The sequence below is a fragment of the Orcinus orca genome, chromosome 12 (genome assembly GCF_937001465.1).
Source record: "Orcinus orca chromosome 12, mOrcOrc1.1, whole genome shotgun sequence".
NCBI lineage: Eukaryota > Metazoa > Chordata > Mammalia > Artiodactyla > Delphinidae > Orcinus > Orcinus orca.
Genome location: NC_064570.1, coordinates 66,413,446 through 66,440,345, shown reverse-complemented (window position 1 = coordinate 66,440,345; position 26,900 = coordinate 66,413,446). Strand labels below are relative to the sequence as shown.

Genomic DNA, 26,900 nt, shown 5'->3' with positions numbered 1-26,900 from the left:
TTGTTTTTATTTCCATTTCTCTAGTAGGTGGGTCAGAAGGGATCTTGCTGTGATTGATGTCATAGAGTGTTCTGCCTATGGTTTCCTCTAGGAGTTTGATAGTTTCTGGCCTTACATGTAGGTCTTTAATCCATTTTGAGCTTATTTTTGTGTATGGTGTTAGGGAGCGATCTAATCTCATACTTTTACATGTACCTGTCCAGTTTTCCCAGCACCATTTATTGAAGAGGCTGTCCTTTCTCCACTGTACATTCCTGCCTCCTTTATCAAAGGTAAGGTGACCATATGTGCGTGGGTTTATCACTGGGCTTTCTATGCTGTTCCTTTGATCTATATTTCTGGTTTTGTGCCAGTACCATACTGTCTTGATTACTGTAGCTTTGTAGTATAGTCTGAAGTCAGGGAGCCTGACTCCTCCAGCTCCGTTTTTCGTTCTCCAGGTTGCTTTGGCTATTCGGGGTCTTTTGTGTTTCCATACAAATTGTGAGATTTTTTGTTCTAGTTCTGTGAAAAATGCCGGTGGTAGTTTGCTAGGGATTGCACTGGATCTGTAGATTGCTTTGGGTAGTAGAGTCATTTTCACAATGTTGATTCTTCCAATCCAGGAACATGGTGTATCTCTCCATCTATTTGTATCATCTTTAATGTCTTTCACCAGTGTCTTGTAATTTTCTGCATACAGGTCTTTTGTCTCCTTAGGTAGGTTTATTCCTAGATATTTTATTCTTTTTGTTGCAGTGGTAAACGGGAGTGTTTTCTTGATTTCACTTTCAGGTTTTTCATCATCAGTGTATAGGAATGCCAGAGATTTCTGTGCATTAATTTTGTATCCTGCTACTTTACCAAATTCATTGATTAGCTCTAGTAGTCTTCTGGGAGCATCTTTAGGATTCTCTATGTATAGTATGATGTCATGTGCAAACAGTGACAGCTTTACTTCTTCTTTTCCGATTTGTATTCCTTTTAATTCTCCTCTGATTGCTGTGGCTAGAACTTCCAAGACTATGTTGAATAAGAGTGGCGAGAGTGGGCAACCTTTACTTGCTCCTGATCTTAGTGGAAATGGTTTCAGTTTTTCACCACTGAGGACGATGTTGGCTGTGGTTTTGTCATACATGGCCTTTATTATGTTGAGGAAAGTTCCCTCTGTGCCTACCTTCTGCAGGGTTTTTATCATAAATGGGTGTTGAATTTTGTCGAAAGCTTTCTCTGCATCTGTTGACGTGAGCATATGGCTTTTCTCCTTGAGGTTGTTAGTGTGGTGTATCACATTGATTGATTTGCGTATGTTGAAGAATCCTTGCATTCCTGGAATAAACCCCCCTGGATCATGGTGTATGATCCTTTTAATGTGCTGCTGGATTCTGTTTGCTAGTAGTTTGTTGAGGAGTTTTGCATCTATGTTTATCAGTGATATTGGCCTGTAGTTTTCTTGCTTTGTGACATCTTTGTCTGGTTTTGGTATCAGGGTGATGGTGGCCTCGTAGAATGAGTTTGGGAGTGTTCCTCCCTCTGCTATATTTTGGAAGAGTTTGAGAAGGATAGGTGTTAACTCTTCCCTAAATGTTTGATAGAATTTGCCTGTGAAGCCATCTGGTCCTGGGCTTTTGTTTGTTAGGAAGATTTTTAATCACAGTTTCAATTTCAGTGCTTGTGATCGGGCTGTTCATATTTTCCATTTCTCCCTGATTCACTCTTGGCAGGTTGTGCATTTCTAAGAATTTGTCCATTTCTTCCAGGTTGTCCATTTTATTGGCATAGAGGTGCTTGTAATCCCTCGTGATCCTGTGTGTATTTCTGCAATATCAGTTGTTACTTCTCCTTTTTCCGTTTTTTTTTTTTTTACCTCTTTATTGGAGTATGATTGCTTTATAATGGTGTGTTAGTTTCTGCTTTATAACAAAGTGAATCAGTTATACATACACGTATGTTCCCATATCTCTTCCCTCTTGCGTCTCCCTCCCTCCCACCCTCCCTATCCCAACCCTCTAGGTGGTCACAAAGCCCCGAGCTGATCTCCCTGTGCTACGCGGCTGCTTCCCACTAGCTGTCTATTTTACGTTTGGTGGTGTATATATGTCCATGCCACTCTGTCACTTTGTCACAGCTTACTCTTCCCCCTCCCCATATCCTCAAGTCCGTTCTCTAGTAGGTCTGTCTTTATTCCTATCTTGCCCCTAGGTTCTCTATGACATTTTTTTCCTCTTAAATTCCCTACATATGTGTTAGCATATGGCATTTGTCTTTCTCTTTCTGACTTAACTTCACTCTGTGTGACAGACTCTAGGTCCATCCACCTCATTACAAATAGCTCAATTTCGTTTCTTTTTATGGCTGAGTACTATTCCATTGTATATATGTGCCACATCTTCTTTATCCATTCATGCGATGATGGACACTTAGGTCGTTTCCATCTCCGGGCTATTGTAAATAGAGCTGCGATGAACATTTTGGTACATGACTCTTTTTGAATTATGGTTTTCTCAGGGTATATGCCCAGTAGTGGGATTGCTGGGTCATATGGTAGTTCTATTTGTAGTTTTTTAAGGAACCTCCATACTGTTCTCCATAGTGGCTGTACCGATTCACATTCCCAGCAGTAGTGCAAGAGGGTTCCCTTTTCTGCACACCCTCTCCAGCATTTATTGTTTCTAGATTTTTGGATGATGGCCCTTCTGACTGGTGTGAGATGATACCTCATTGTAGTTTTGAGTTGCATTTCTCTACTGATTAATGATGTTGAGCATTCTTTCATGTGTTTGTTGGCAGTCTGTATATCTTCTTTGGAGAAATGTCTATTTAGGTCTTCTGCCCATTTTTGGATTGGGTCGTTTGTTTTTTTGTTATTGAGCTGCATGAGCTGCTTGTAAATTTTGGAGATGAATCCTCTGTCCGTTGCTTCATGTGAAAATACTTGCTCCCATTCTGAGGGTTGTCTTTTGGTCTTGTTTATGGTTTCCTTTGCTGTGCAAAAGCTTTGAAGTTTCATTAGGCCCCATTTGTTTATTTTTGTTTTTATTTCCATTTCTCTAGTAGGTGGGTCAGAAGGGATCTTGCTGTGATTGATGTCATAGAGTGTTCTGCCTATGGTTTCCTCTAGGAGTTTGATAGTTTCTGGCCTTACATGTAGGTCTTTAATCCATTTTGAGCTTATTTTTGTGTATGGTGTTAGGGAGCGATCTAATCTCATACTTTTACATGTACCTGTCCAGTTTTCCCAGCACCATTTATTGAAGAGGCTGTCCTTTCTCCACTGTACATTCCTGCCTCCTTTATCAAAGGTAAGGTGACCATATGTGCGTGGGTTTATCACTGGGCTTTCTATGCTGTTCCTTTGATCTATATTTCTGGTTTTGTGCCAGTACCATACTGTCTTGATTACTGTAGCTTTGTAGTATAGTCTGAAGTCAGGGAGCCTGACTCCTCCAGCTCCGTTTTTCGTTCTCCAGGTTGCTTTGGCTATTCGGGGTCTTTTGTGTTTCCATACAAATTGTGAGATTTTTTGTTCTAGTTCTGTGAAAAATGCCGGTGGTAGTTTGCTAGGGATTGCACTGGATCTGTAGATTGCTTTGGGTAGTAGAGTCATTTTCACAATGTTGATTCTTCCAATCCAGGAACATGGTGTATCTCTCCATCTATTTGTATCATCTTTAATGTCTTTCACCAGTGTCTTATAATTTTCTGCATACAGGTCTTTTGTCTCCTTAGGTAGGTTTATTCCTAGATATTTTATTCTTTTTGTTGCAGTGGTAAACGGGAGTGTTTTCTTGATTTCACTTTCAGGTTTTTCATCATCAGTGTATAGGAATGCCAGAGATTTCTGTGCATTAATTTTGTATCCTGCTACTTTACCAAATTCATTGATTAGCTCTAGTAGTCTTCTGGGAGCATCTTTAGGATTCTCTATGTATAGTATGATGTCATGTGCAAACAGTGACAGCTTTACTTCTTCTTTTCCGATTTGTATTCCTTTTAATTCTCCTCTGATTGCTGTGGCTAGAACTTCCAAGACTATGTTGAATAAGAGTGGCGAGAGTGGGCAACCTTTACTTGCTCCTGATCTTAGTGGAAATGGTTTCAGTTTTTCACCACTGAGGACGATGTTGGCTGTGGTTTTGTCATACATGGCCTTTATTATGTTGAGGAAAGTTCCCTCTGTGCCTACCTTCTGCAGGGTTTTTATCATAAATGGGTGTTGAATTTTGTCGAAAGCTTTCTCTGCATCTGTTGACGTGAGCATATGGCTTTTCTCCTTGAGGTTGTTAGTGTGGTGTATCACATTGATTGATTTGCGTATGTTGAAGAATCCTTGCATTCCTGGAATAAACCCCCCTGGATCATGGTGTATGATCCTTTTAATGTGCTGCTGGATTCTGTTTGCTAGTAGTTTGTTGAGGAGTTTTGCATCTATGTTTATCAGTGATATTGGCCTGTAGTTTTCTTGCTTTGTGACATCTTTGTCTGGTTTTGGTATCAGGGTGATGGTGGCCTCGTAGAATGAGTTTGGGAGTGTTCCTCCCTCTGCTATATTTTGGAAGAGTTTGAGAAGGATAGGTGTTAACTCTTCCCTAAATGTTTGATAGAATTTGCCTGTGAAGCCATCTGGTCCTGGGCTTTTGTTTGTTAGGAAGATTTTTAATCACAGTTTCAATTTCAGTGCTTGTGATCGGGCTGTTCATATTTTCCATTTCTCCCTGATTCACTCTTGGCAGGTTGTGCATTTCTAAGAATTTGTCCATTTCTTCCAGGTTGTCCATTTTATTGGCATAGAGGTGCTTGTAATCCCTCGTGATCCTGTGTGTATTTCTGCAATATCAGTTGTTACTTCTCCTTTTTCCGTTTTTTTTTTTTTACCTCTTTATTGGAGTATGATTGCTTTATAATGGTGTGTTAGTTTCTGCTTTATAACAAAGTGAATCAGTTATACATACACGTATGTTCCCATATCTCTTCCCTCTTGCGTCTCCCTCCCTCCCACCCTCCCTATCCCAACCCTCTAGGTGGTCACAAAGCCCCGAGCTGATCTCCCTGTGCTACGCGGCTGCTTCCCACTAGCTGTCTATTTTACGTTTGGTGGTGTATATATGTCCATGCCACTCTGTCACTTTGTCACAGCTTACTCTTCCCCCTCCCCATATCCTCAAGTCCGTTCTCTAGTAGGTCTGTCTTTATTCCTATCTTGCCCCTAGGTTCTCTATGACATTTTTTTCCTCTTAAATTCCCTACATATGTGTTAGCATATGGCATTTGTCTTTCTCTTTCTGACTTAACTTCACTCTGTGTGACAGACTCTAGGTCCATCCACCTCATTACAAATAGCTCAATTTCGTTTCTTTTTATGGCTGAGTACTATTCCATTGTATATATGTGCCACATCTTCTTTATCCATTCATGCGATGATGGACACTTAGGTCGTTTCCATCTCCGGGCTATTGTAAATAGAGCTGCGATGAACATTTTGGTACATGACTCTTTTTGAATTATGGTTTTCTCAGGGTATATGCCCAGTAGTGGGATTGCTGGGTCATATGGTAGTTCTATTTGTAGTTTTTTAAGGAACCTCCATACTGTTCTCCATAGTGGCTGTACCGATTCACATTCCCAGCAGTAGTGCAAGAGGGTTCCCTTTTCTCCACACCCTCTCCAGCATTTATTGTTTCTAGATTTTTGGATGATGGCCCTTCTGACTGGTGTGAGATGATACCTCATTGTAGTTTTGAGTTGCATTTCTCTACTGATTAATGATGTTGAGCATTCTTTCATGTGTTTGTTGGCAGTCTGTATATCTTCTTTGGAGAAATGTCTATTTAGGTCTTCTGCCCATTTTTGGATTGGGTCGTTTGTTTTTTTGTTATTGAGCTGCATGAGCTGCTTGTAAATTTTGGAGATGAATCCTCTGTCCGTTGCTTCATGTGAAAATACTTGCTCCCATTCTGAGGGTTGTCTTTTGGTCTTGTTTATGGTTTCCTTTGCTGTGCAAAAGCTTTGAAGTTTCATTAGGCCCCATTTGTTTATTTTTGTTTTTATTTCCATTTCTCTAGTAGGTGGGTCAGAAGGGATCTTGCTGTGATTGATGTCATAGAGTGTTCTGCCTATGGTTTCCTCTAGGAGTTTGATAGTTTCTGGCCTTACATGTAGGTCTTTAATCCATTTTGAGCTTATTTTTGTGTATGGTGTTAGGGAGCGATCTAATCTCATACTTTTACATGTACCTGTCCAGTTTTCCCAGCACCATTTATTGAAGAGGCTGTCCTTTCTCCACTGTACATTCCTGCCTCCTTTATCAAAGGTAAGGTGACCATATGTGCGTGGGTTTATCTCTGGGCTTTCTATGCTGTTCCTTTGATCTGTGTTTCTGGTTTTGTGCCAGTACCATACTGTAGCTTTGTAGTATAGTCTGAAGTCAGGGAGCCTGACTCCTCCAGCTCCGTTTTTCGTTCTCCAGGTTGCTTTGGCTATTCGGGGTCTTTTGTGTTTCCATACAAATTGTGAGATTTTTTGTTCTAGTTCTGTGAAAAATGCCGGTGGTAGTTTGCTAGGGATTGCACTGGATCTGTAGATTGCTTTGGGTAGTAGAGTCATTTTCACAATGTTGATTCTTCCAATCCAGGAACATGGTGTATCTCTCCATCTATTTGTATCATCTTTAATGTCTTTCACCAGTGTCTTATAATTTTCTGCATACAGGTCTTTTGTCTCCTTAGGTAGGTTTATTCCTAGATATTTTATTCTTTTTGTTGCAGTGGTAAACGGGAGTGTTTTCTTGATTTCACTTTCAGGTTTTTCATCATCAGTGTATAGGAATGCCAGAGATTTCTGTGCATTAATTTTGTATCCTGCTACTTTACCAAATTCATTGATTAGCTCTAGTAGTCTTCTGGGAGCATCTTTAGGATTCTCTATGTATAGTATGATGTCATGTGCAAACAGTGACAGCTTTACTTCTTCTTTTCCGATTTGTATTCCTTTTAATTCTCCTCTGATTGCTGTGGCTAGAACTTCCAAGACTATGTTGAATAAGAGTGGCGAGAGTGGGCAACCTTTACTTGCTCCTGATCTTAGTGGAAATGGTTTCAGTTTTTCACCACTGAGGACGATGTTGGCTGTGGTTTTGTCATACATGGCCTTTATTATGTTGAGGAAAGTTCCCTCTGTGCCTACCTTCTGCAGGGTTTTTATCATAAATGGGTGTTGAATTTTGTCGAAAGCTTTCTCTGCATCTGTTGACGTGAGCATATGGCTTTTCTCCTTGAGGTTGTTAGTGTGGTGTATCACATTGATTGATTTGCGTATGTTGAAGAATCCTTGCATTCCTGGAATAAACCCCCCTGGATCATGGTGTATGATCCTTTTAATGTGCTGCTGGATTCTGTTTGCTAGTAGTTTGTTGAGGAGTTTTGCATCTATGTTTATCAGTGATATTGGCCTGTAGTTTTCTTGCTTTGTGACATCTTTGTCTGGTTTTGGTATCAGGGTGATGGTGGCCTCGTAGAATGAGTTTGGGAGTGTTCCTCCCTCTGCTATATTTTGGAAGAGTTTGAGAAGGATAGGTGTTAACTCTTCCCTAAATGTTTGATAGAATTTGCCTGTGAAGCCATCTGGTCCTGGGCTTTTGTTTGTTAGGAAGATTTTTAATCACAGTTTCAATTTCAGTGCTTGTGATCGGGCTGTTCATATTTTCCATTTCTCCCTGATTCACTCTTGGCAGGTTGTGCATTTCTAAGAATTTGTCCATTTCTTCCAGGTTGTCCATTTTATTGGCATAGAGGTGCTTGTAATCCCTCGTGATCCTGTGTGTATTTCTGCAATATCAGTTGTTACTTCTCCTTTTTCCGTTTTTTTTTTTTTTACCTCTTTATTGGAGTATGATTGCTTTATAATGGTGTGTTAGTTTCTGCTTTATAACAAAGTGAATCAGTTATACATACACGTATGTTCCCATATCTCTTCCCTCTTGCGTCTCCCTCCCTCCCACCCTCCCTATCCCAACCCTCTAGGTGGTCACAAAGCCCCGAGCTGATCTCCCTGTGCTACGCGGCTGCTTCCCACTAGCTGTCTATTTTACGTTTGGTGGTGTATATATGTCCATGCCACTCTGTCACTTTGTCACAGCTTACTCTTCCCCCTCCCCATATCCTCAAGTCCGTTCTCTAGTAGGTCTGTCTTTATTCCTATCTTGCCCCTAGGTTCTCTATGACATTTTTTTCCTCTTAAATTCCCTACATATGTGTTAGCATATGGCATTTGTCTTTCTCTTTCTGACTTAACTTCACTCTGTGTGACAGACTCTAGGTCCATCCACCTCATTACAAATAGCTCAATTTCGTTTCTTTTTATGGCTGAGTACTATTCCATTGTATATATGTGCCACATCTTCTTTATCCATTCATGCGATGATGGACACTTAGGTCGTTTCCATCTCCGGGCTATTGTAAATAGAGCTGCGATGAACATTTTGGTACATGACTCTTTTTGAATTATGGTTTTCTCAGGGTATATGCCCAGTAGTGGGATTGCTGGGTCATATGGTAGTTCTATTTGTAGTTTTTTAAGGAACCTCCATACTGTTCTCCATAGTGGCTGTACCGATTCACATTCCCAGCAGTAGTGCAAGAGGGTTCCCTTTTCTGCACACCCTCTCCAGCATTTATTGTTTCTAGATTTTTGGATGATGGCCCTTCTGACTGGTGTGAGATGATACCTCATTGTAGTTTTGAGTTGCATTTCTCTACTGATTAATGATGTTGAGCATTCTTTCATGTGTTTGTTGGCAGTCTGTATATCTTCTTTGGAGAAATGTCTATTTAGGTCTTCTGCCCATTTTTGGATTGGGTCGTTTGTTTTTTTGTTATTGAGCTGCATGAGCTGCTTGTAAATTTTGGAGATGAATCCTCTGTCCGTTGCTTCATGTGAAAATACTTGCTCCCATTCTGAGGGTTGTCTTTTGGTCTTGTTTATGGTTTCCTTTGCTGTGCAAAAGCTTTGAAGTTTCATTAGGCCCCATTTGTTTATTTTTGTTTTTATTTCCATTTCTCTAGTAGGTGGGTCAGAAGGGATCTTGCTGTGATTGATGTCATAGAGTGTTCTGCCTATGGTTTCCTCTAGGAGTTTGATAGTTTCTGGCCTTACATGTAGGTCTTTAATCCATTTTGAGCTTATTTTTGTGTATGGTGTTAGGGAGCGATCTAATCTCATACTTTTACATGTACCTGTCCAGTTTTCCCAGCACCATTTATTGAAGAGGCTGTCCTTTCTCCACTGTACATTCCTGCCTCCTTTATCAAAGGTAAGGTGACCATATGTGCGTGGGTTTATCACTGGGCTTTCTATGCTGTTCCTTTGATCTATATTTCTGGTTTTGTGCCAGTACCATACTGTCTTGATTACTGTAGCTTTGTAGTATAGTCTGAAGTCAGGGAGCCTGACTCCTCCAGCTCCGTTTTTCGTTCTCCAGGTTGCTTTGGCTATTCGGGGTCTTTTGTGTTTCCATACAAATTGTGAGATTTTTTGTTCTAGTTCTGTGAAAAATGCCGGTGGTAGTTTGCTAGGGATTGCACTGGATCTGTAGATTGCTTTGGGTAGTAGAGTCATTTTCACAATGTTGATTCTTCCAATCCAGGAACATGGTGTATCTCTCCATCTATTTGTATCATCTTTAATGTCTTTCACCAGTGTCTTATAATTTTCTGCATACAGGTCTTTTGTCTCCTTAGGTAGGTTTATTCCTAGATATTTTATTCTTTTTGTTGCAGTGGTAAACGGGAGTGTTTTCTTGATTTCACTTTCAGGTTTTTCATCATCAGTGTATAGGAATGCCAGAGATTTCTGTGCATTAATTTTGTATCCTGCTACTTTACCAAATTCATTGATTAGCTCTAGTAGTCTTCTGGGAGCATCTTTAGGATTCTCTATGTATAGTATGATGTCATGTGCAAACAGTGACAGCTTTACTTCTTCTTTTCCGATTTGTATTCCTTTTAATTCTCCTCTGATTGCTGTGGCTAGAACTTCCAAGACTATGTTGAATAAGAGTGGCGAGAGTGGGCAACCTTTACTTGCTCCTGATCTTAGTGGAAATGGTTTCAGTTTTTCACCACTGAGGACGATGTTGGCTGTGGTTTTGTCATACATGGCCTTTATTATGTTGAGGAAAGTTCCCTCTGTGCCTACCTTCTGCAGGGTTTTTATCATAAATGGGTGTTGAATTTTGTCGAAAGCTTTCTCTGCATCTGTTGACGTGAGCATATGGCTTTTCTCCTTGAGGTTGTTAGTGTGGTGTATCACATTGATTGATTTGCGTATGTTGAAGAATCCTTGCATTCCTGGAATAAACCCCCCTGGATCATGGTGTATGATCCTTTTAATGTGCTGCTGGATTCTGTTTGCTAGTAGTTTGTTGAGGAGTTTTGCATCTATGTTTATCAGTGATATTGGCCTGTAGTTTTCTTGCTTTGTGACATCTTTGTCTGGTTTTGGTATCAGGGTGATGGTGGCCTCGTAGAATGAGTTTGGGAGTGTTCCTCCCTCTGCTATATTTTGGAAGAGTTTGAGAAGGATAGGTGTTAACTCTTCCCTAAATGTTTGATAGAATTTGCCTGTGAAGCCATCTGGTCCTGGGCTTTTGTTTGTTAGGAAGATTTTTAATCACAGTTTCAATTTCAGTGCTTGTGATCGGGCTGTTCATATTTTCCATTTCTCCCTGATTCACTCTTGGCAGGTTGTGCATTTCTAAGAATTTGTCCATTTCTTCCAGGTTGTCCATTTTATTGGCATAGAGGTGCTTGTAATCCCTCGTGATCCTGTGTGTATTTCTGCAATATCAGTTGTTACTTCTCCTTTTTCCGTTTTTTTTTTTTTTACCTCTTTATTGGAGTATGATTGCTTTATAATGGTGTGTTAGTTTCTGCTTTATAACAAAGTGAATCAGTTATACATACACGTATGTTCCCATATCTCTTCCCTCTTGCGTCTCCCTCCCTCCCACCCTCCCTATCCCAACCCTCTAGGTGGTCACAAAGCCCCGAGCTGATCTCCCTGTGCTACGCGGCTGCTTCCCACTAGCTGTCTATTTTACGTTTGGTGGTGTATATATGTCCATGCCACTCTGTCACTTTGTCACAGCTTACTCTTCCCCCTCCCCATATCCTCAAGTCCGTTCTCTAGTAGGTCTGTCTTTATTCCTATCTTGCCCCTAGGTTCTCTATGACATTTTTTTCCTCTTAAATTCCCTACATATGTGTTAGCATATGGCATTTGTCTTTCTCTTTCTGACTTAACTTCACTCTGTGTGACAGACTCTAGGTCCATCCACCTCATTACAAATAGCTCAATTTCGTTTCTTTTTATGGCTGAGTACTATTCCATTGTATATATGTGCCACATCTTCTTTATCCATTCATGCGATGATGGACACTTAGGTCGTTTCCATCTCCGGGCTATTGTAAATAGAGCTGCGATGAACATTTTGGTACATGACTCTTTTTGAATTATGGTTTTCTCAGGGTATATGCCCAGTAGTGGGATTGCTGGGTCATATGGTAGTTCTATTTGTAGTTTTTTAAGGAACCTCCATACTGTTCTCCATAGTGGCTGTACCGATTCACATTCCCAGCAGTAGTGCAAGAGGGTTCCCTTTTCTGCACACCCTCTCCAGCATTTATTGTTTCTAGATTTTTGGATGATGGCCCTTCTGACTGGTGTGAGATGATACCTCATTGTAGTTTTGAGTTGCATTTCTCTACTGATTAATGATGTTGAGCATTCTTTCATGTGTTTGTTGGCAGTCTGTATATCTTCTTTGGAGAAATGTCTATTTAGGTCTTCTGCCCATTTTTGGATTGGGTCGTTTGTTTTTTTGTTATTGAGCTGCATGAGCTGCTTGTAAATTTTGGAGATGAATCCTCTGTCCGTTGCTTCATGTGAAAATACTTGCTCCCATTCTGAGGGTTGTCTTTTGGTCTTGTTTATGGTTTCCTTTGCTGTGCAAAAGCTTTGAAGTTTCATTAGGCCCCATTTGTTTATTTTTGTTTTTATTTCCATTTCTCTAGTAGGTGGGTCAGAAGGGATCTTGCTGTGATTGATGTCATAGAGTGTTCTGCCTATGGTTTCCTCTAGGAGTTTGATAGTTTCTGGCCTTACATGTAGGTCTTTAATCCATTTTGAGCTTATTTTTGTGTATGGTGTTAGGGAGCGATCTAATCTCATACTTTTACATGTACCTGTCCAGTTTTCCCAGCACCATTTATTGAAGAGGCTGTCCTTTCTCCACTGTACATTCCTGCCTCCTTTATCAAAGGTAAGGTGACCATATGTGCGTGGGTTTATCACTGGGCTTTCTATGCTGTTCCTTTGATCTATATTTCTGGTTTTGTGCCAGTACCATACTGTCTTGATTACTGTAGCTTTGTAGTATAGTCTGAAGTCAGGGAGCCTGACTCCTCCAGCTCCGTTTTTCGTTCTCCAGGTTGCTTTGGCTATTCGGGGTCTTTTGTGTTTCCATACAAATTGTGAGATTTTTTGTTCTAGTTCTGTGAAAAATGCCGGTGGTAGTTTGCTAGGGATTGCACTGGATCTGTAGATTGCTTTGGGTAGTAGAGTCATTTTCACAATGTTGATTCTTCCAATCCAGGAACATGGTGTATCTCTCCATCTATTTGTATCATCTTTAATGTCTTTCACCAGTGTCTTATAATTTTCTGCATACAGGTCTTTTGTCTCCTTAGGTAGGTTTATTCCTAGATATTTTATTCTTTTTGTTGCAGTGGTAAACGGGAGTGTTTTCTTGATTTCACTTTCAGGTTTTTCATCATCAGTGTATAGGAATGCCAGAGATTTCTGTGCATTAATTTTGTATCCTGCTACTTTACCAAATTCATTGATTAGCTCTAGTAGTCTTCTGGGAGCATCTTTAGGATTCTCTATGTATAGTATGATGTCATGTGCAAACAGTGACAGCTTTACTTCTTCTTTTCCGATTTGTATTCCTTTTAATTCTCCTCTGATTGCTGTGGCTAGAACTTCCAAGACTATGTTGAATAAGAGTGGCGAGAGTGGGCAACCTTTACTTGCTCCTGATCTTAGTGGAAATGGTTTCAGTTTTTCACCACTGAGGACGATGTTGGCTGTGGTTTTGTCATACATGGCCTTTATTATGTTGAGGAAAGTTCCCTCTGTGCCTACCTTCTGCAGGGTTTTTATCATAAATGGGTGTTGAATTTTGTCGAAAGCTTTCTCTGCATCTGTTGACGTGAGCATATGGCTTTTCTCCTTGAGGTTGTTAGTGTGGTGTATCACATTGATTGATTTGCGTATGTTGAAGAATCCTTGCATTCCTGGAATAAACCCCCCTGGATCATGGTGTATGATCCTTTTAATGTGCTGCTGGATTCTGTTTGCTAGTAGTTTGTTGAGGAGTTTTGCATCTATGTTTATCAGTGATATTGGCCTGTAGTTTTCTTGCTTTGTGACATCTTTGTCTGGTTTTGGTATCAGGGTGATGGTGGCCTCGTAGAATGAGTTTGGGAGTGTTCCTCCCTCTGCTATATTTTGGAAGAGTTTGAGAAGGATAGGTGTTAACTCTTCCCTAAATGTTTGATAGAATTTGCCTGTGAAGCCATCTGGTCCTGGGCTTTTGTTTGTTAGGAAGATTTTTAATCACAGTTTCAATTTCAGTGCTTGTGATCGGGCTGTTCATATTTTCCATTTCTCCCTGATTCACTCTTGGCAGGTTGTGCATTTCTAAGAATTTGTCCATTTCTTCCAGGTTGTCCATTTTATTGGCATAGAGGTGCTTGTAATCCCTCGTGATCCTGTGTGTATTTCTGCAATATCAGTTGTTACTTCTCCTTTTTCCGTTTTTTTTTTTTTTACCTCTTTATTGGAGTATGATTGCTTTATAATGGTGTGTTAGTTTCTGCTTTATAACAAAGTGAATCAGTTATACATACACGTATGTTCCCATATCTCTTCCCTCTTGCGTCTCCCTCCCTCCCACCCTCCCTATCCCAACCCTCTAGGTGGTCACAAAGCCCCGAGCTGATCTCCCTGTGCTACGCGGCTGCTTCCCACTAGCTGTCTATTTTACGTTTGGTGGTGTATATATGTCCATGCCACTCTGTCACTTTGTCACAGCTTACTCTTCCCCCTCCCCATATCCTCAAGTCCGTTCTCTAGTAGGTCTGTCTTTATTCCTATCTTGCCCCTAGGTTCTCTATGACATTTTTTTCCTCTTAAATTCCCTACATATGTGTTAGCATATGGCATTTGTCTTTCTCTTTCTGACTTAACTTCACTCTGTGTGACAGACTCTAGGTCCATCCACCTCATTACAAATAGCTCAATTTCGTTTCTTTTTATGGCTGAGTACTATTCCATTGTATATATGTGCCACATCTTCTTTATCCATTCATGCGATGATGGACACTTAGGTCGTTTCCATCTCCGGGCTATTGTAAATAGAGCTGCGATGAACATTTTGGTACATGACTCTTTTTGAATTATGGTTTTCTCAGGGTATATGCCCAGTAGTGGGATTGCTGGGTCATATGGTAGTTCTATTTGTAGTTTTTTAAGGAACCTCCATACTGTTCTCCATAGTGGCTGTACCGATTCACATTCCCAGCAGTAGTGCAAGAGGGTTCCCTTTTCTGCACACCCTCTCCAGCATTTATTGTTTCTAGATTTTTGGATGATGGCCCTTCTGACTGGTGTGAGATGATACCTCATTGTAGTTTTGAGTTGCATTTCTCTACTGATTAATGATGTTGAGCATTCTTTCATGTGTTTGTTGGCAGTCTGTATATCTTCTTTGGAGAAATGTCTATTTAGGTCTTCTGCCCATTTTTGGATTGGGTCGTTTGTTTTTTTGTTATTGAGCTGCATGAGCTGCTTGTAAATTTTGGAGATGAATCCTCTGTCCGTTGCTTCATGTGAAAATACTTGCTCCCATTCTGAGGGTTGTCTTTTGGTCTTGTTTATGGTTTCCTTTGCTGTGCAAAAGCTTTGAAGTTTCATTAGGCCCCATTTGTTTATTTTTGTTTTTATTTCCATTTCTCTAGTAGGTGGGTCAGAAGGGATCTTGCTGTGATTGATGTCATAGAGTGTTCTGCCTATGGTTTCCTCTAGGAGTTTGATAGTTTCTGGCCTTACATGTAGGTCTTTAATCCATTTTGAGCTTATTTTTGTGTATGGTGTTAGGGAGCGATCTAATCTCATACTTTTACATGTACCTGTCCAGTTTTCCCAGCACCATTTATTGAAGAGGCTGTCCTTTCTCCACTGTACATTCCTGCCTCCTTTATCAAAGGTAAGGTGACCATATGTGCGTGGGTTTATCACTGGGCTTTCTATGCTGTTCCTTTGATCTATATTTCTGGTTTTGTGCCAGTACCATACTGTCTTGATTACTGTAGCTTTGTAGTATAGTCTGAAGTCAGGGAGCCTGACTCCTCCAGCTCCGTTTTTCGTTCTCCAGGTTGCTTTGGCTATTCGGGGTCTTTTGTGTTTCCATACAAATTGTGAGATTTTTTGTTCTAGTTCTGTGAAAAATGCCGGTGGTAGTTTGCTAGGGATTGCACTGGATCTGTAGATTGCTTTGGGTAGTAGAGTCATTTTCACAATGTTGATTCTTCCAATCCAGGAACATGGTGTATCTCTCCATCTATTTGTATCATCTTTAATGTCTTTCACCAGTGTCTTATAATTTTCTGCATACAGGTCTTTTGTCTCCTTAGGTAGGTTTATTCCTAGATATTTTATTCTTTTTGTTGCAGTGGTAAACGGGAGTGTTTTCTTGATTTCACTTTCAGGTTTTTCATCATCAGTGTATAGGAATGCCAGAGATTTCTGTGCATTAATTTTGTATCCTGCTACTTTACCAAATTCATTGATTAGCTCTAGTAGTCTTCTGGGAGCATCTTTAGGATTCTCTATGTATAGTATGATGTCATGTGCAAACAGTGACAGCTTTACTTCTTCTTTTCCGATTTGTATTCCTTTTAATTCTCCTCTGATTGCTGTGGCTAGAACTTCCAAGACTATGTTGAATAAGAGTGGCGAGAGTGGGCAACCTTTACTTGCTCCTGATCTTAGTGGAAATGGTTTCAGTTTTTCACCACTGAGGACGATGTTGGCTGTGGTTTTGTCATACATGGCCTTTATTATGTTGAGGAAAGTTCCCTCTGTGCCTACCTTCTGCAGGGTTTTTATCATAAATGGGTGTTGAATTTTGTCGAAAGCTTTCTCTGCATCTGTTGACGTGAGCATATGGCTTTTCTCCTTGAGGTTGTTAGTGTGGTGTATCACATTGATTGATTTGCGTATGTTGAAGAATCCTTGCATTCCTGGAATAAACCCCCCTGGATCATGGTGTATGATCCTTTTAATGTGCTGCTGGATTCTGTTTGCTAGTAGTTTGTTGAGGAGTTTTGCATCTATGTTTATCAGTGATATTGGCCTGTAGTTTTCTTGCTTTGTGACATCTTTGTCTGGTTTTGGTATCAGGGTGATGGTGGCCTCGTAGAATGAGTTTGGGAGTGTTCCTCCCTCTGCTATATTTTGGAAGAGTTTGAGAAGGATAGGTGTTAACTCTTCCCTAAATGTTTGATAGAATTTGCCTGTGAAGCCATCTGGTCCTGGGCTTTTGTTTGTTAGGAAGATTTTTAATCACAGTTTCAATTTCAGTGCTTGTGATCGGGCTGTTCATATTTTCCATTTCTCCCTGATTCACTCTTGGCAGGTTGTGCATTTCTAAGAATTTGTCCATTTCTTCCAGGTTGTCCATTTTATTGGCATAGAGGTGCTTGTAATCCCTCGTGATCCTGTGTGTATTTCTGCAATATCAGTTGTTACTTCTCCTTTTTCCGTTTTTTTTTTTTACCTCTTTATTGGAGTATGATTGCTTTATAATGGTGTGTTAGTTTCTGCTTTATAACAAAGTGAATCAGTTATACATACACGTATGTTCCCATATCTCTTCCCTCTTGCGTCTCCCTCCCTCCCACCCTCCCTATCCCAACCCTCTAGGTGGTCACAAAGCCCCGAGCTGATCTCCCTGTGCTACGCGGCTGCTTCCCACTAGCTGTCTATTTTACGTTTGGTGGTGTATATATGTCCATGCCACTCTGTCACTTTGTCACAGCTTACTCTTCCCCCTCCCCATATCCTCAAGTCCGTTCTCTAGTAGGTCTGTCTTTATTCCTATCTTGCCCCTAGGTTCTCTATGACATTTTTTTCCTCTTAAATTCCCTACATATGTGTTAGCATATGGCATTTGTCTTTCTCTTTCTGACTTAACTTCACTCTGTGTGACAGACTCTAGGTCCATCCACCTCATTACAAATAGCTCAATTTCGTTTCTTTTTATGGCTGAGTACTATTCCATTGTATATATGTGCCACATCTTCTTTATCCATTCATGCGATGGTGGACACTTAGGTCGTTTCCATCTCCGGGCTATTGTAAATAGAGCTGCGATGAACATTTTGGTACATGACTCTTTTTGAATTATGGTTTTCTCAGGGTATATGCCCAGTAGTGGGATTGCTGGGTCATATGGTAGTTCTATTTGTAGTTTTTTAAGGAACCTCCATACTGTTCTCCATAGTGGCTGTACCGATTCACATTCCCAGCAGTAGTGCAAGAGGGTTCCCTTTTCTGCACACCCTCTCCAGCATTTATTGTTTCTAGATTTTTGGATGATGGCCCTTCTGACTGGTGTGAGATGATACCTCATTGTAGTTTTGAGTTGCATTTCTCTACTGATTAATGATGTTGAGCATTCTTTCATGTGTTTGTTGGCAGTCTGTATATCTTCTTTGGAGAAATGTCTATTTAGGTCTTCTGCCCATTTTTGGATTGGGTCGTTTGTTTTTTTGTTATTGAGCTGCATGAGCTGCTTGTAAATTTTGGAGATGAATCCTCTGTCCGTTGCTTCATGTGAAAATACTTGCTCCCATTCTGAGGGTTGTCTTTTGGTCTTGTTTATGGTTTCCTTTGCTGTGCAAAAGCTTTGAAGTTTCATTAGGCCCCATTTGTTTATTTTTGTTTTTATTTCCATTTCTCTAGTAGGTGGGTCAGAAGGGATCTTGCTGTGATTGATGTCATAGAGTGTTCTGCCTATGGTTTCCTCTAGGAGTTTGATAGTTTCTGGCCTTACATGTAGGTCTTTAATCCATTTTGAGCTTATTTTTGTGTATGGTGTTAGGGAGCGATCTAATCTCATACTTTTACATGTACCTGTCCAGTTTTCCCAGCACCATTTATTGAAGAGGCTGTCCTTTCTCCACTGTACATTCCTGCCTCCTTTATCAAAGGTAAGGTGACCATATGTGCGTGGGTTTATCACTGGGCTTTCTATGCTGTTCCTTTGATCTATATTTCTGGTTTTGTGCCAGTACCATACTGTCTTGATTACTGTAGCTTTGTAGTATAGTCTGAAGTCAGGGAGCCTGACTCCTCCAGCTCCGTTTTTCGTTCTCCAGGTTGCTTTGGCTATTCGGGGTCTTTTGTGTTTCCATACAAATTGTGAGATTTTTTGTTCTAGTTCTGTGAAAAATGCCGGTGGTAGTTTGCTAGGGATTGCACTGGATCTGTAGATTGCTTTGGGTAGTAGAGTCATTTTCACAATGTTGATTCTTCCAATCCAGGAACATGGTGTATCTCTCCATCTATTTGTATCATCTTTAATGTCTTTCACCAGTGTCTTATAATTTTCTGCATACAGGTCTTTTGTCTCCTTAGGTAGGTTTATTCCTAGATATTTTATTCTTTTTGTTGCAGTGGTAAACGGGAGTGTTTTCTTGATTTCACTTTCAGGTTTTTCATCATCAGTGTATAGGAATGCCAGAGACTTCTGTGCATTAATTTTGTATCCTGCTACTTTACCAAATTCATTGATTAGCTCTAGTAGTCTTCTGGGAGCATCTTTAGGATTCTCTATGTATAGTATGATGTCATGTGCAAACAGTGACAGCTTTACTTCTTCTTTTCCGATTTGTATTCCTTTTAATTCTCCTCTGATTCCTGTGGCTAGAACTTCCAAAACTATGTTGAATAAGAGTGGCGAGAGTGGGCAACCTTTACGTGCTCCTGATCTTAGTGGAAATGGTTTCAGTTTTTCACCACTGAGGACGATGTTGGCTGTGGTTTTGTCATATATGGCCTTTATTATGTTGAGGAAAGTGGGATCTAATGATCCGTTCTATAGTAGTTTTAATTTCATTTATTGTGTTGTTTATCATTGCTTGTTTCATCTTTGGTTCTTCTACGTCCTTGTTAAATGTTTCTTGCATTTTTTCTATTCTATTTGCAAGATTTTGGATCCTCTTTCCTATCATTATTCTGAATTCTTTTTCAGGTAGACTGCTTATTTCCTCTTCATTTATTAAGTCTGGTGAGGTTTTATCTTGCTCCTTCATCTGCTGTGTGTTTCTCTGTCTTCTCATTTTGCTTATCTTACTGTGTTTGGGTCTCCTTTTTGCTGGCTGCAGGTTCGTAGTTCCTGTTATTTTTGGTGTCTGTCCCCAGTGGCTAAGGTTGGTTCAGTGGGTTGTGTAGGCTTCCTGGTGGAGGTGAGTAGTGCCTGTGTTCTGGTGGATAAGGCTGGATCTTGTCTTTCTGGTGGGCAGGTCCATGTCTGTTGGTGTGTTTTGGGGTGTCTGTGGCCTTATTATGATTTTCGGCAGCCTGTCTGTAATGGGTGGGGTTGTGTTCCTGTCTTGCTAGTTGTTTGGCATAGGATGTCCAGCAGTGTAGCTTGCTGGTCATTGAGTGAAGCTGGGTGCTGGTGTTAAGATGGAGATCTCTGGAACATTTTCGCCATTTGATATTACGTGGAGCTGGGAGGTCTCTTGTGTACCAGTGTCCTGAAGTTGGCTCTCCCACCTCAGAGGCAGAGCACTGACTCCTGGCTGGAGCACCAAGAGCCTTTCATCCACACGGCTCAGAATAAAAGGGAAATAAAATAGAAAGAGGATAAAATAAAATAAAATAGAGTAAAATAAAATAAAGTTATTAAAATAAAAAATAATTATTAAGAAAAAAGTTTTTAAAAGTTAAAAAAAAAACGGGCAGACAGATCCCTGGGACAAATGGTGAAAGTAAAGCTATACAGACAAAATCTCACACAGAAACATACACATACACACTCACAAAAATAGAAGAAGGGGAAAAATAATATATCTTGCCCCCAGAGTCCACCTCCTCAATTTGGGATGATTCGTTTTGTATTCAGGTGTTCCACAGATGCAGGGTACATCAGTTGATTGTGGAGCTTTAATCCGCTGCTTCTGAGGCTGCTGGGAGAGATTTCCCTTTCTCTTCTTTGTTCGCACAGCTTCGGGGGTTCAGCTTTGGATTTGGCCCCGCCTCTGCGTGTAGGTCGCCTGAGGGCGTCTGTTCTTCGCTCAGACAGTACGAGGTTAAAGGAGCAGCTGACTCGGGGGCTCTGGCTCACTCAGGCCGGGTGGAGGGAGGGGCACGGAGTGCGGGGCGGGCCTGCGGCGGCAGAGACCAGCGTGACGTTGCACCGGCCTGAGGCGCGCCGTGCGTTCTCCTGGGGAAGTTGTCCCTGGATCCCGGGACCCTGGCAGTGGCGGGCTGCACAGGCTCCTGGGAGGGGAGGTGTGGATAGTGATCTGTGCTCGCACACAGGCTTCTTGGTGGCGGCAGCAGCAGCAGCCTTAGCGTCTCATGGCCGTCTCTGGGGTCCGCGCTTTTAGCTGCGGCTCGCGCCCGTCTCTGGAGCTCTTTTAAGCGGCGCCCTTAATCTCCTCTCCTCGCGCACCAGAAAACAAAGAGCGAAGAAAAAGTCTCTTGCCTCTTCGGCAGCTCCAGACTCCTTCCTGGACTCCCTCCCGGCCAGCCATGCTGCACTAACCCCTTCAGGCTGTGTTTACGCTGCCAACCCCAGTCCTCTCTCTGCGCTCCGACCGAAGCCCGAGCCTCAGCTCCCAGCCCCCGCCCGACCCGGCGGGTGAGCAGACAAGTCTCTCGGGTTGGTGTGTGCTGGTCGGCACCGATCCTCTGTGCGGGAATCTCTACGCTTTGCCCTCCGCACCCCTGTTGCTGTGCTCTCCTCCGTGGCTCCAAATCTTCCCCGCTCCGCCGCTCTCAGTCTCCGCCCGTGAAGGGGCTTCCTAGTGTGTGGAAACCTTTCCTCCTTCACAGCTCCCTCCCACTGGTGCAGGTCCCGTCCCTATTCTTTTGTGTGTTTTTTCTGTTTTATTTCGCCCTACCCAGGTATGTGGGGAGTTTCTTGCCTTTTGGGAGGTCTGAGGTCTTCTGCCAGCGTTCAGTAGGTGTTCTGTAGGAGCAGGTCCACGTGTAGATGTATTCCTGATGTATCTGTGAGGATGAGGGTGATCTCCGCGTCTTACTCTTCCGCCATCTTCAACGGACTCGGCAGTCAGTTTCTTTTTTTTTTTTTTTTTTTTTTTGCGGTACGCGGGCCTCTCACTGTTGTGGCCTCTCCCGTTGCGGAGCACAGGCTCCGGACGTGCAGGCTCAGCAGCCATGGCTCACGGGCCCAGCCGCTCCGCGGCATGTGGGATTTTCCCGGACCGGGGTACGAACCCGTGTCCCCTGTATCAGCAGGCGGACTCTCAACCGCTGCGCCACCAGGGAAGCCGGCATGCAGATTCTTAACCACTGTACCACCAGGGACGTCTCAAAATGTTTTTTTTTAATAGCTGGTTTTTGTTTTTAATTCCAGCCCAGCATCCAATGAATATTCTGTGCTTTTATGTTATGTGTTAGGTCCCTGTGGTCTCTTTTCATGTAGAGCAGTCCCTGTTTGCTTCTTGCAGTTTCTGTTTTCTTCCATAATATTAACTTTGTAGAGTCCAGGCTATTTGTTTTATAGGATGTTTTGTATTCTGAATTTGATAGTTTCTTCATGGTGTTATTTAACTTCTTTCTCTATCCCTGTATTTCTGAAAGTTAGGTCTAGAGCAGTAATCCTCAAAGTGTCATCCCCAAAGCAGCAGCAGCAGCATCATTTGGGGACTTGTGGGGAAAAAATGCAAGTTTTTGGGCCGCATTACAAATCTACTGAATTTAACTGTGAATAAAACTCGGGGGGGGGGCAGGGTCTAGCCACCTGTGTTTTAATAGGACCTCCAGGTGATGCTGGTAAAAACCTAAAGTTTGAGACCAATGGTTAAATATTTTTGGCAAGAATACATCATATTTAACTGTGTAAAGTTCAAATTACATCACATCAGAAGAGATAAATGTCAGGCTGTCTCATTTGGCTAACCTGGTAACCACCATCTCTTTCCATTGTAAAGGTATACTTTCTCTTTGTAATTAATAAGAAATGTGTGACAGATACAGGTTTTTAAATGGGAAAGACTTTTAAGAGCTTATAAAATAACACATGTTCATTGGGAAAAACATTCCACATTCCACCTACAGAACTATTTTCATAGTAACACTCCCCAGAGATCCCTTCCATTACTGTGAATTTTCCCATAGGTTTTTTCTTTTATAGATATAACCTTACTAATTTTTCCTTTTAAACAAAAATGGAACTATACTATGCTTTTTTTTGCAGCTTACCTTTTAATTTAGTAGTACATCTTAGACTTGTAGAGCTACGGTGTGCTTTTTAATGGCAGTGTACTGTTTCTATGCAAGGAGATATACACATACTTTTTTTTTTAACATCTTTAGTGGAGTATAATTGCTTTACAATGGTGTGTTAGTTTCTGCTTTATAACAAAGTGAATCAGCTACACATATACATGTATCCCCATATCTCCTCCCTGTTGCGTCTCCCTCCCACCCTCCCTATCCCACCCCTCTAGGGGATCACAAAGCACCGAGCTGACCTCCCTGTGCTATGCGGCTGCTTCCAACTAGCTGTCTATTTTACGTTTGGTATATATGTCCATGCCACTCTCTTACTTCGTCCTAGCTTACCTTCCCCCTCCCCGTGTCCTCAAGGCCCTTCTCTACATCTCCATCTTTATTCCTGTCCTGCCCCTAGGTTCTTCAGAACCATTTTTTTTCTTTAGATTCCATATATATGTGTTAGCATACAGTATTTGTTTTTCTCTTTCTGACTTACTTCACTCTGTATGACAGACTCTAGGTCCATCCACCTCACTACAAATAACTCAATTTCGTTTCCTTTTATGGCTGAGTACTATTCCATTGTATATATGTGCCACATCTTTTTTATCCATTCATCTGTTGATGGACAGTTAGGTTGTTTCCATGTCCTGGCTATTGTAAATAGTGCTGCAATGAACATTTTGGTACATGTCTCATTTTGAATTATGGTTTTCTCAGGGTATATGCCCAGTAGTGGGATTGCTGGGTCATATGGTAATTCTATTTTTAGTTTTTTAAGGAACCTCCATACTGTTCTCCATAGTGGCTGTACCGATTCACATTCCCAGCAACAGTGCAAGAGGAATCCCTTTTCTCCACACCCTCTCCAGCATTTATTATTTGTAGATTTTTTAATGATGGCCATTCTGACTGGTGTGAGGTGGACAGTGAGGTAAAATACCTCATTGTAGTTTTGATTTGTATTTCTCTAATGATTAGTATACACATACTTTTGCTTCCTGCTTTTTTTTTACTGAATTTTATATCATGAGCACTTTCCCATGTCCTTGGCTTCATAGTATTCCAGCATATTAATACAACATAATGTATTTAAACATTCCTTTTGTTAGACAGTGAAGTTGCTTATAGTTTTTCATTCAAATAAATGCTGTGAACATTTATGTGCATAAACCTTTGATTGCATCTGAGTTTATTTGCTCAGAATTAGGATAATTGGGTCCAAAGTTTAGAGTATGTTTAAGGCTCTTGATAAATTTTGGCAAGCTACTTAATTGAAATGTTGTACCAATTTATATCCTACCAGCCGTGTCTGAGCCTCCAACTTCTGCCATCATTAATTTTAGCATTTTTTAAAGTTTTTCCCAATTGATTAAGGACATTTGACTGTTTAATTTTTACTTCCTTGTTTACTGGAGAAATTTTTAAGGTTTGTTATTTGCATTTCATAGAAAACCCATTTTAAAAATCTTTGAGCCATGATAGATTAGTTACGACCGTTTTGTAAGTAAAACGTCACTTCAGCTAGCTCAGGTCCAGATAGGAATGCATTAGGTGAGTGCTGGGATGTCTCAAGGATCTCTCTTTGGTTCAAAGAAGGTGACAGATTGGGATGTAGAATCTTAGTCCTAATTCCAGATCTCAGGGGAAGGACTCTGGTCCAGCATGAGTCAGGCGCGCATGCCCGGACCTGTCCGCCATGCCTCAGGAACACATTCGCGCATCCACTTGGGTGCTCTCGGCCGAGCCATTCGTCCGTGCAGGGGGGGCAGAAGGTGGCGGAAAAGGCCAGTCGTAGAAAACAGGCAAAGAGCAGTTCACAGAAAAACGTGAGGAACCAAGCAGGAGGTGCTTGCCGCATCTGCAGACCTGCTGCTGCCTTTTTATTATGGACATCTGAGTGTGGAGCATCAGCTGTGTCCCCGACAGGAGACGAAGCTGCCGCTGAGCCCTCCATGGCTGGCTCCCGCTCACAACGGTTCCCTTCTCTGCTTTGGCCCTTGTCAGGCAGTGGGAGTGTGGCCCCATTGGGTGTTAGAGCCCTACAGGAAGTAGGGAGCACAGGCGCACGTGATTGGAAGGTGACAGTCATTTACTCCCTGAAACAGTCCCTTTTTTTGTTTTTTTGCTTGTTTTGGTCATGCGGCTCGTGGTGCCCGACCAGGGATTGAATCCGCACCCTTGGCAGTGAAAGTGAGGAGTCCTAACCATTGAACCGCCAAGTCCCTTGAAGCAATCCCTTTGAACTCTGTCCACAACCTTCTTCACATGTGCTTTGACTACTTTCAGTGAAGGGCCAAGAGGATTTGTTCACTGGGAAAGCTGGATGAAAGCCCTGAGTATTCAGCTTCTTTCATTTCCTCTTGGGCAGCCACTGACATTTAAAAAGGGGAAGGGGGATTAAAAAGACAATTTTTTAATAAGGGGAGCTGGGGTAGCTCCATACTCCTTGACGTAGTTTTTCCTTGCAGTAATAGTCTTGGCAGTAATGTTCTAAGACCCATACAGATTCTTTTTTACCTACCAGGACTGTGTTGGCTCAAGTTGTCTATTTACTGTGTATGTATGTATAGTCTCTTCAACCCCTCTGGACTTTTAAATGAGAAAAAGAAGCTTTGGCCTCCACAAAAGCATGCTCAGGAATTCTGAAAAATCAGAGTTCCATGAATGCCACGGGAAAAGACTCCGCTGAGGAGTCTTGCTTTGGTACTCCTGAGCCCGCCTCAGGCGTCAAGATGCCAGGTCCCATCCTTAGACCATCTCAGTCACTCGCCCTTCGCCCATTGAATCCTAGATGCGGGTTCTGGACAAGCTGATGGTTGAGCGACTCTCAGCAGAGAGGACGGAGTGCCTGAACCGCCTGCAGCAGCACTCGGACTCAGAGAAGCACGAGGGAGAGAAACGGCAGGTGAAAACCAGGATCTGTCCGTGCTGACCTTGCCACTTGCCACTCTTTTCCCCCCGAGTCAAGGGACTCGGACCCATCACTGAAAACTCCCAGGCCGAGATCCCCTAAAAGCGTTGGCGTCAAAGCGCGTGCCATTTTTATAACCTGAAATGAAGTCAGTAGGAAGGAGCCTGGAGTGTGGTTCCTGTTGGCGCTGAATGTGCTGGCCGGAGGTGGAGGTGGGGCAGTTTGTAGAACGTGCTGGAAAGCCAAGCTCCGCCCTGGATCACTGCTATGTATCGCGCCCCTGCTGGGCCTGCACAAGATTGGGTTCCTGCCCTCGGGCAGTTTGCGGTCCACCCCGGACAGCAGACGTGAAATGAGTACTTGCGAGCATGTGAGTGAGTTCGTGCGCCTAGCAGCCAGACGTGCTTGGCGTGGAAGCCGTGGGAAGCTGTGGCTGTTGGCGTCTAAGGAGTCTCTAAGTCGCTTAATGAAGATCATAGTTAGCTATCGGCTTGGGCGCTGGGTGAATCCTGGGCTTCAGAGGGCCAACAGAGAAGGCCGTGTGGCCTGTGGGAGGCGGGTAATCCAAAACTTTGGGGCTTGTCCAGAAAAGAGCCTATCACAGTCGAAAAGTCCACATTCTTGAGGTTTTAATTCATAAGCCATGTATCAAAGTCTCCTGATGATTTGTGTACTAACTTGTGGGGTTTTTTTAGATGTCCTTGGTGGATGAATTAAAAACTTGGTGCATGTTAAAGATTCAGAATCTGGAGCTGAAGCTTTCTGGAGATTCTAGGGCCTCCAGGACTAAATCCACACCATCCACTTGCGAGTCCTCCACAGGTAACTGACACCAACATGCAGAGAGAGCCCTTTCATCCAAAGGTGATGAAACCCCCCGGTCGCGTTCTCTTCTGCATCTGAAGGCAGTCTGTGTGACAGGGCTGCGGGCAACACTGGATTGTAATGTGAACTCTGTAGGGGCAAGGACCATGCTTTGCCCACTACTGTATACACAGTTCCTATACAGCAATAAAGCACTCCTATTCAAGTGTTCAGGAATATTTGAATGAAGGAATAAAAGAATTGTTGATCCGTGATAGCAGTGCAATCTTGATGGTGTCAGAGTTGGACCCCAACGATGAGGGTGAGGAAAGGATGTGTCGTTTCAGAAGGGCACTCGCCCCTGCCCTTGTGACTCTTTCCCTTTCTCGTCCTTGATCAGCCTTTTCTACCTTTGGCCAACTCCGTACAGCCTCATTAAAAGACAGTTCATGTATCAAAGCTGCCCCAGGGGCTGGGTAAGAGATGCTTTGAGCCAGAGCATCTTTACATTAGCTACAGTGGCTACACTCAATGATGATCAGTTGAGGAGATTCATAGCCTTAGTAATTAGACTTCCATGGGGAGGTTTTGATATGTCACGTGTTTCATG

At 42.1% G+C, this 26,900-nt stretch overlaps 1 protein-coding gene across 3 annotated transcripts in view; it reads left to right on the top strand.

The window, feature by feature from the left end:
* Positions 1 to 26,900, top strand: part of ANKRD6 (ankyrin repeat domain 6) — a 256,275-nt gene that overhangs the window by 206,777 nt on the left and 22,598 nt on the right. For all 3 annotated transcript variants that reach the window (XM_033418817.2, XM_004264818.3, XM_049695476.1), the window contains 2 exons: positions 25,367 to 25,480; positions 26,182 to 26,308. In XM_033418817.2, coding sequence (XP_033274708.1) covers positions 25,367 to 25,480; positions 26,182 to 26,308 — 241 coding nt within the window. The remainder of the gene's footprint in view (positions 1 to 25,366; positions 25,481 to 26,181; positions 26,309 to 26,900) is intronic.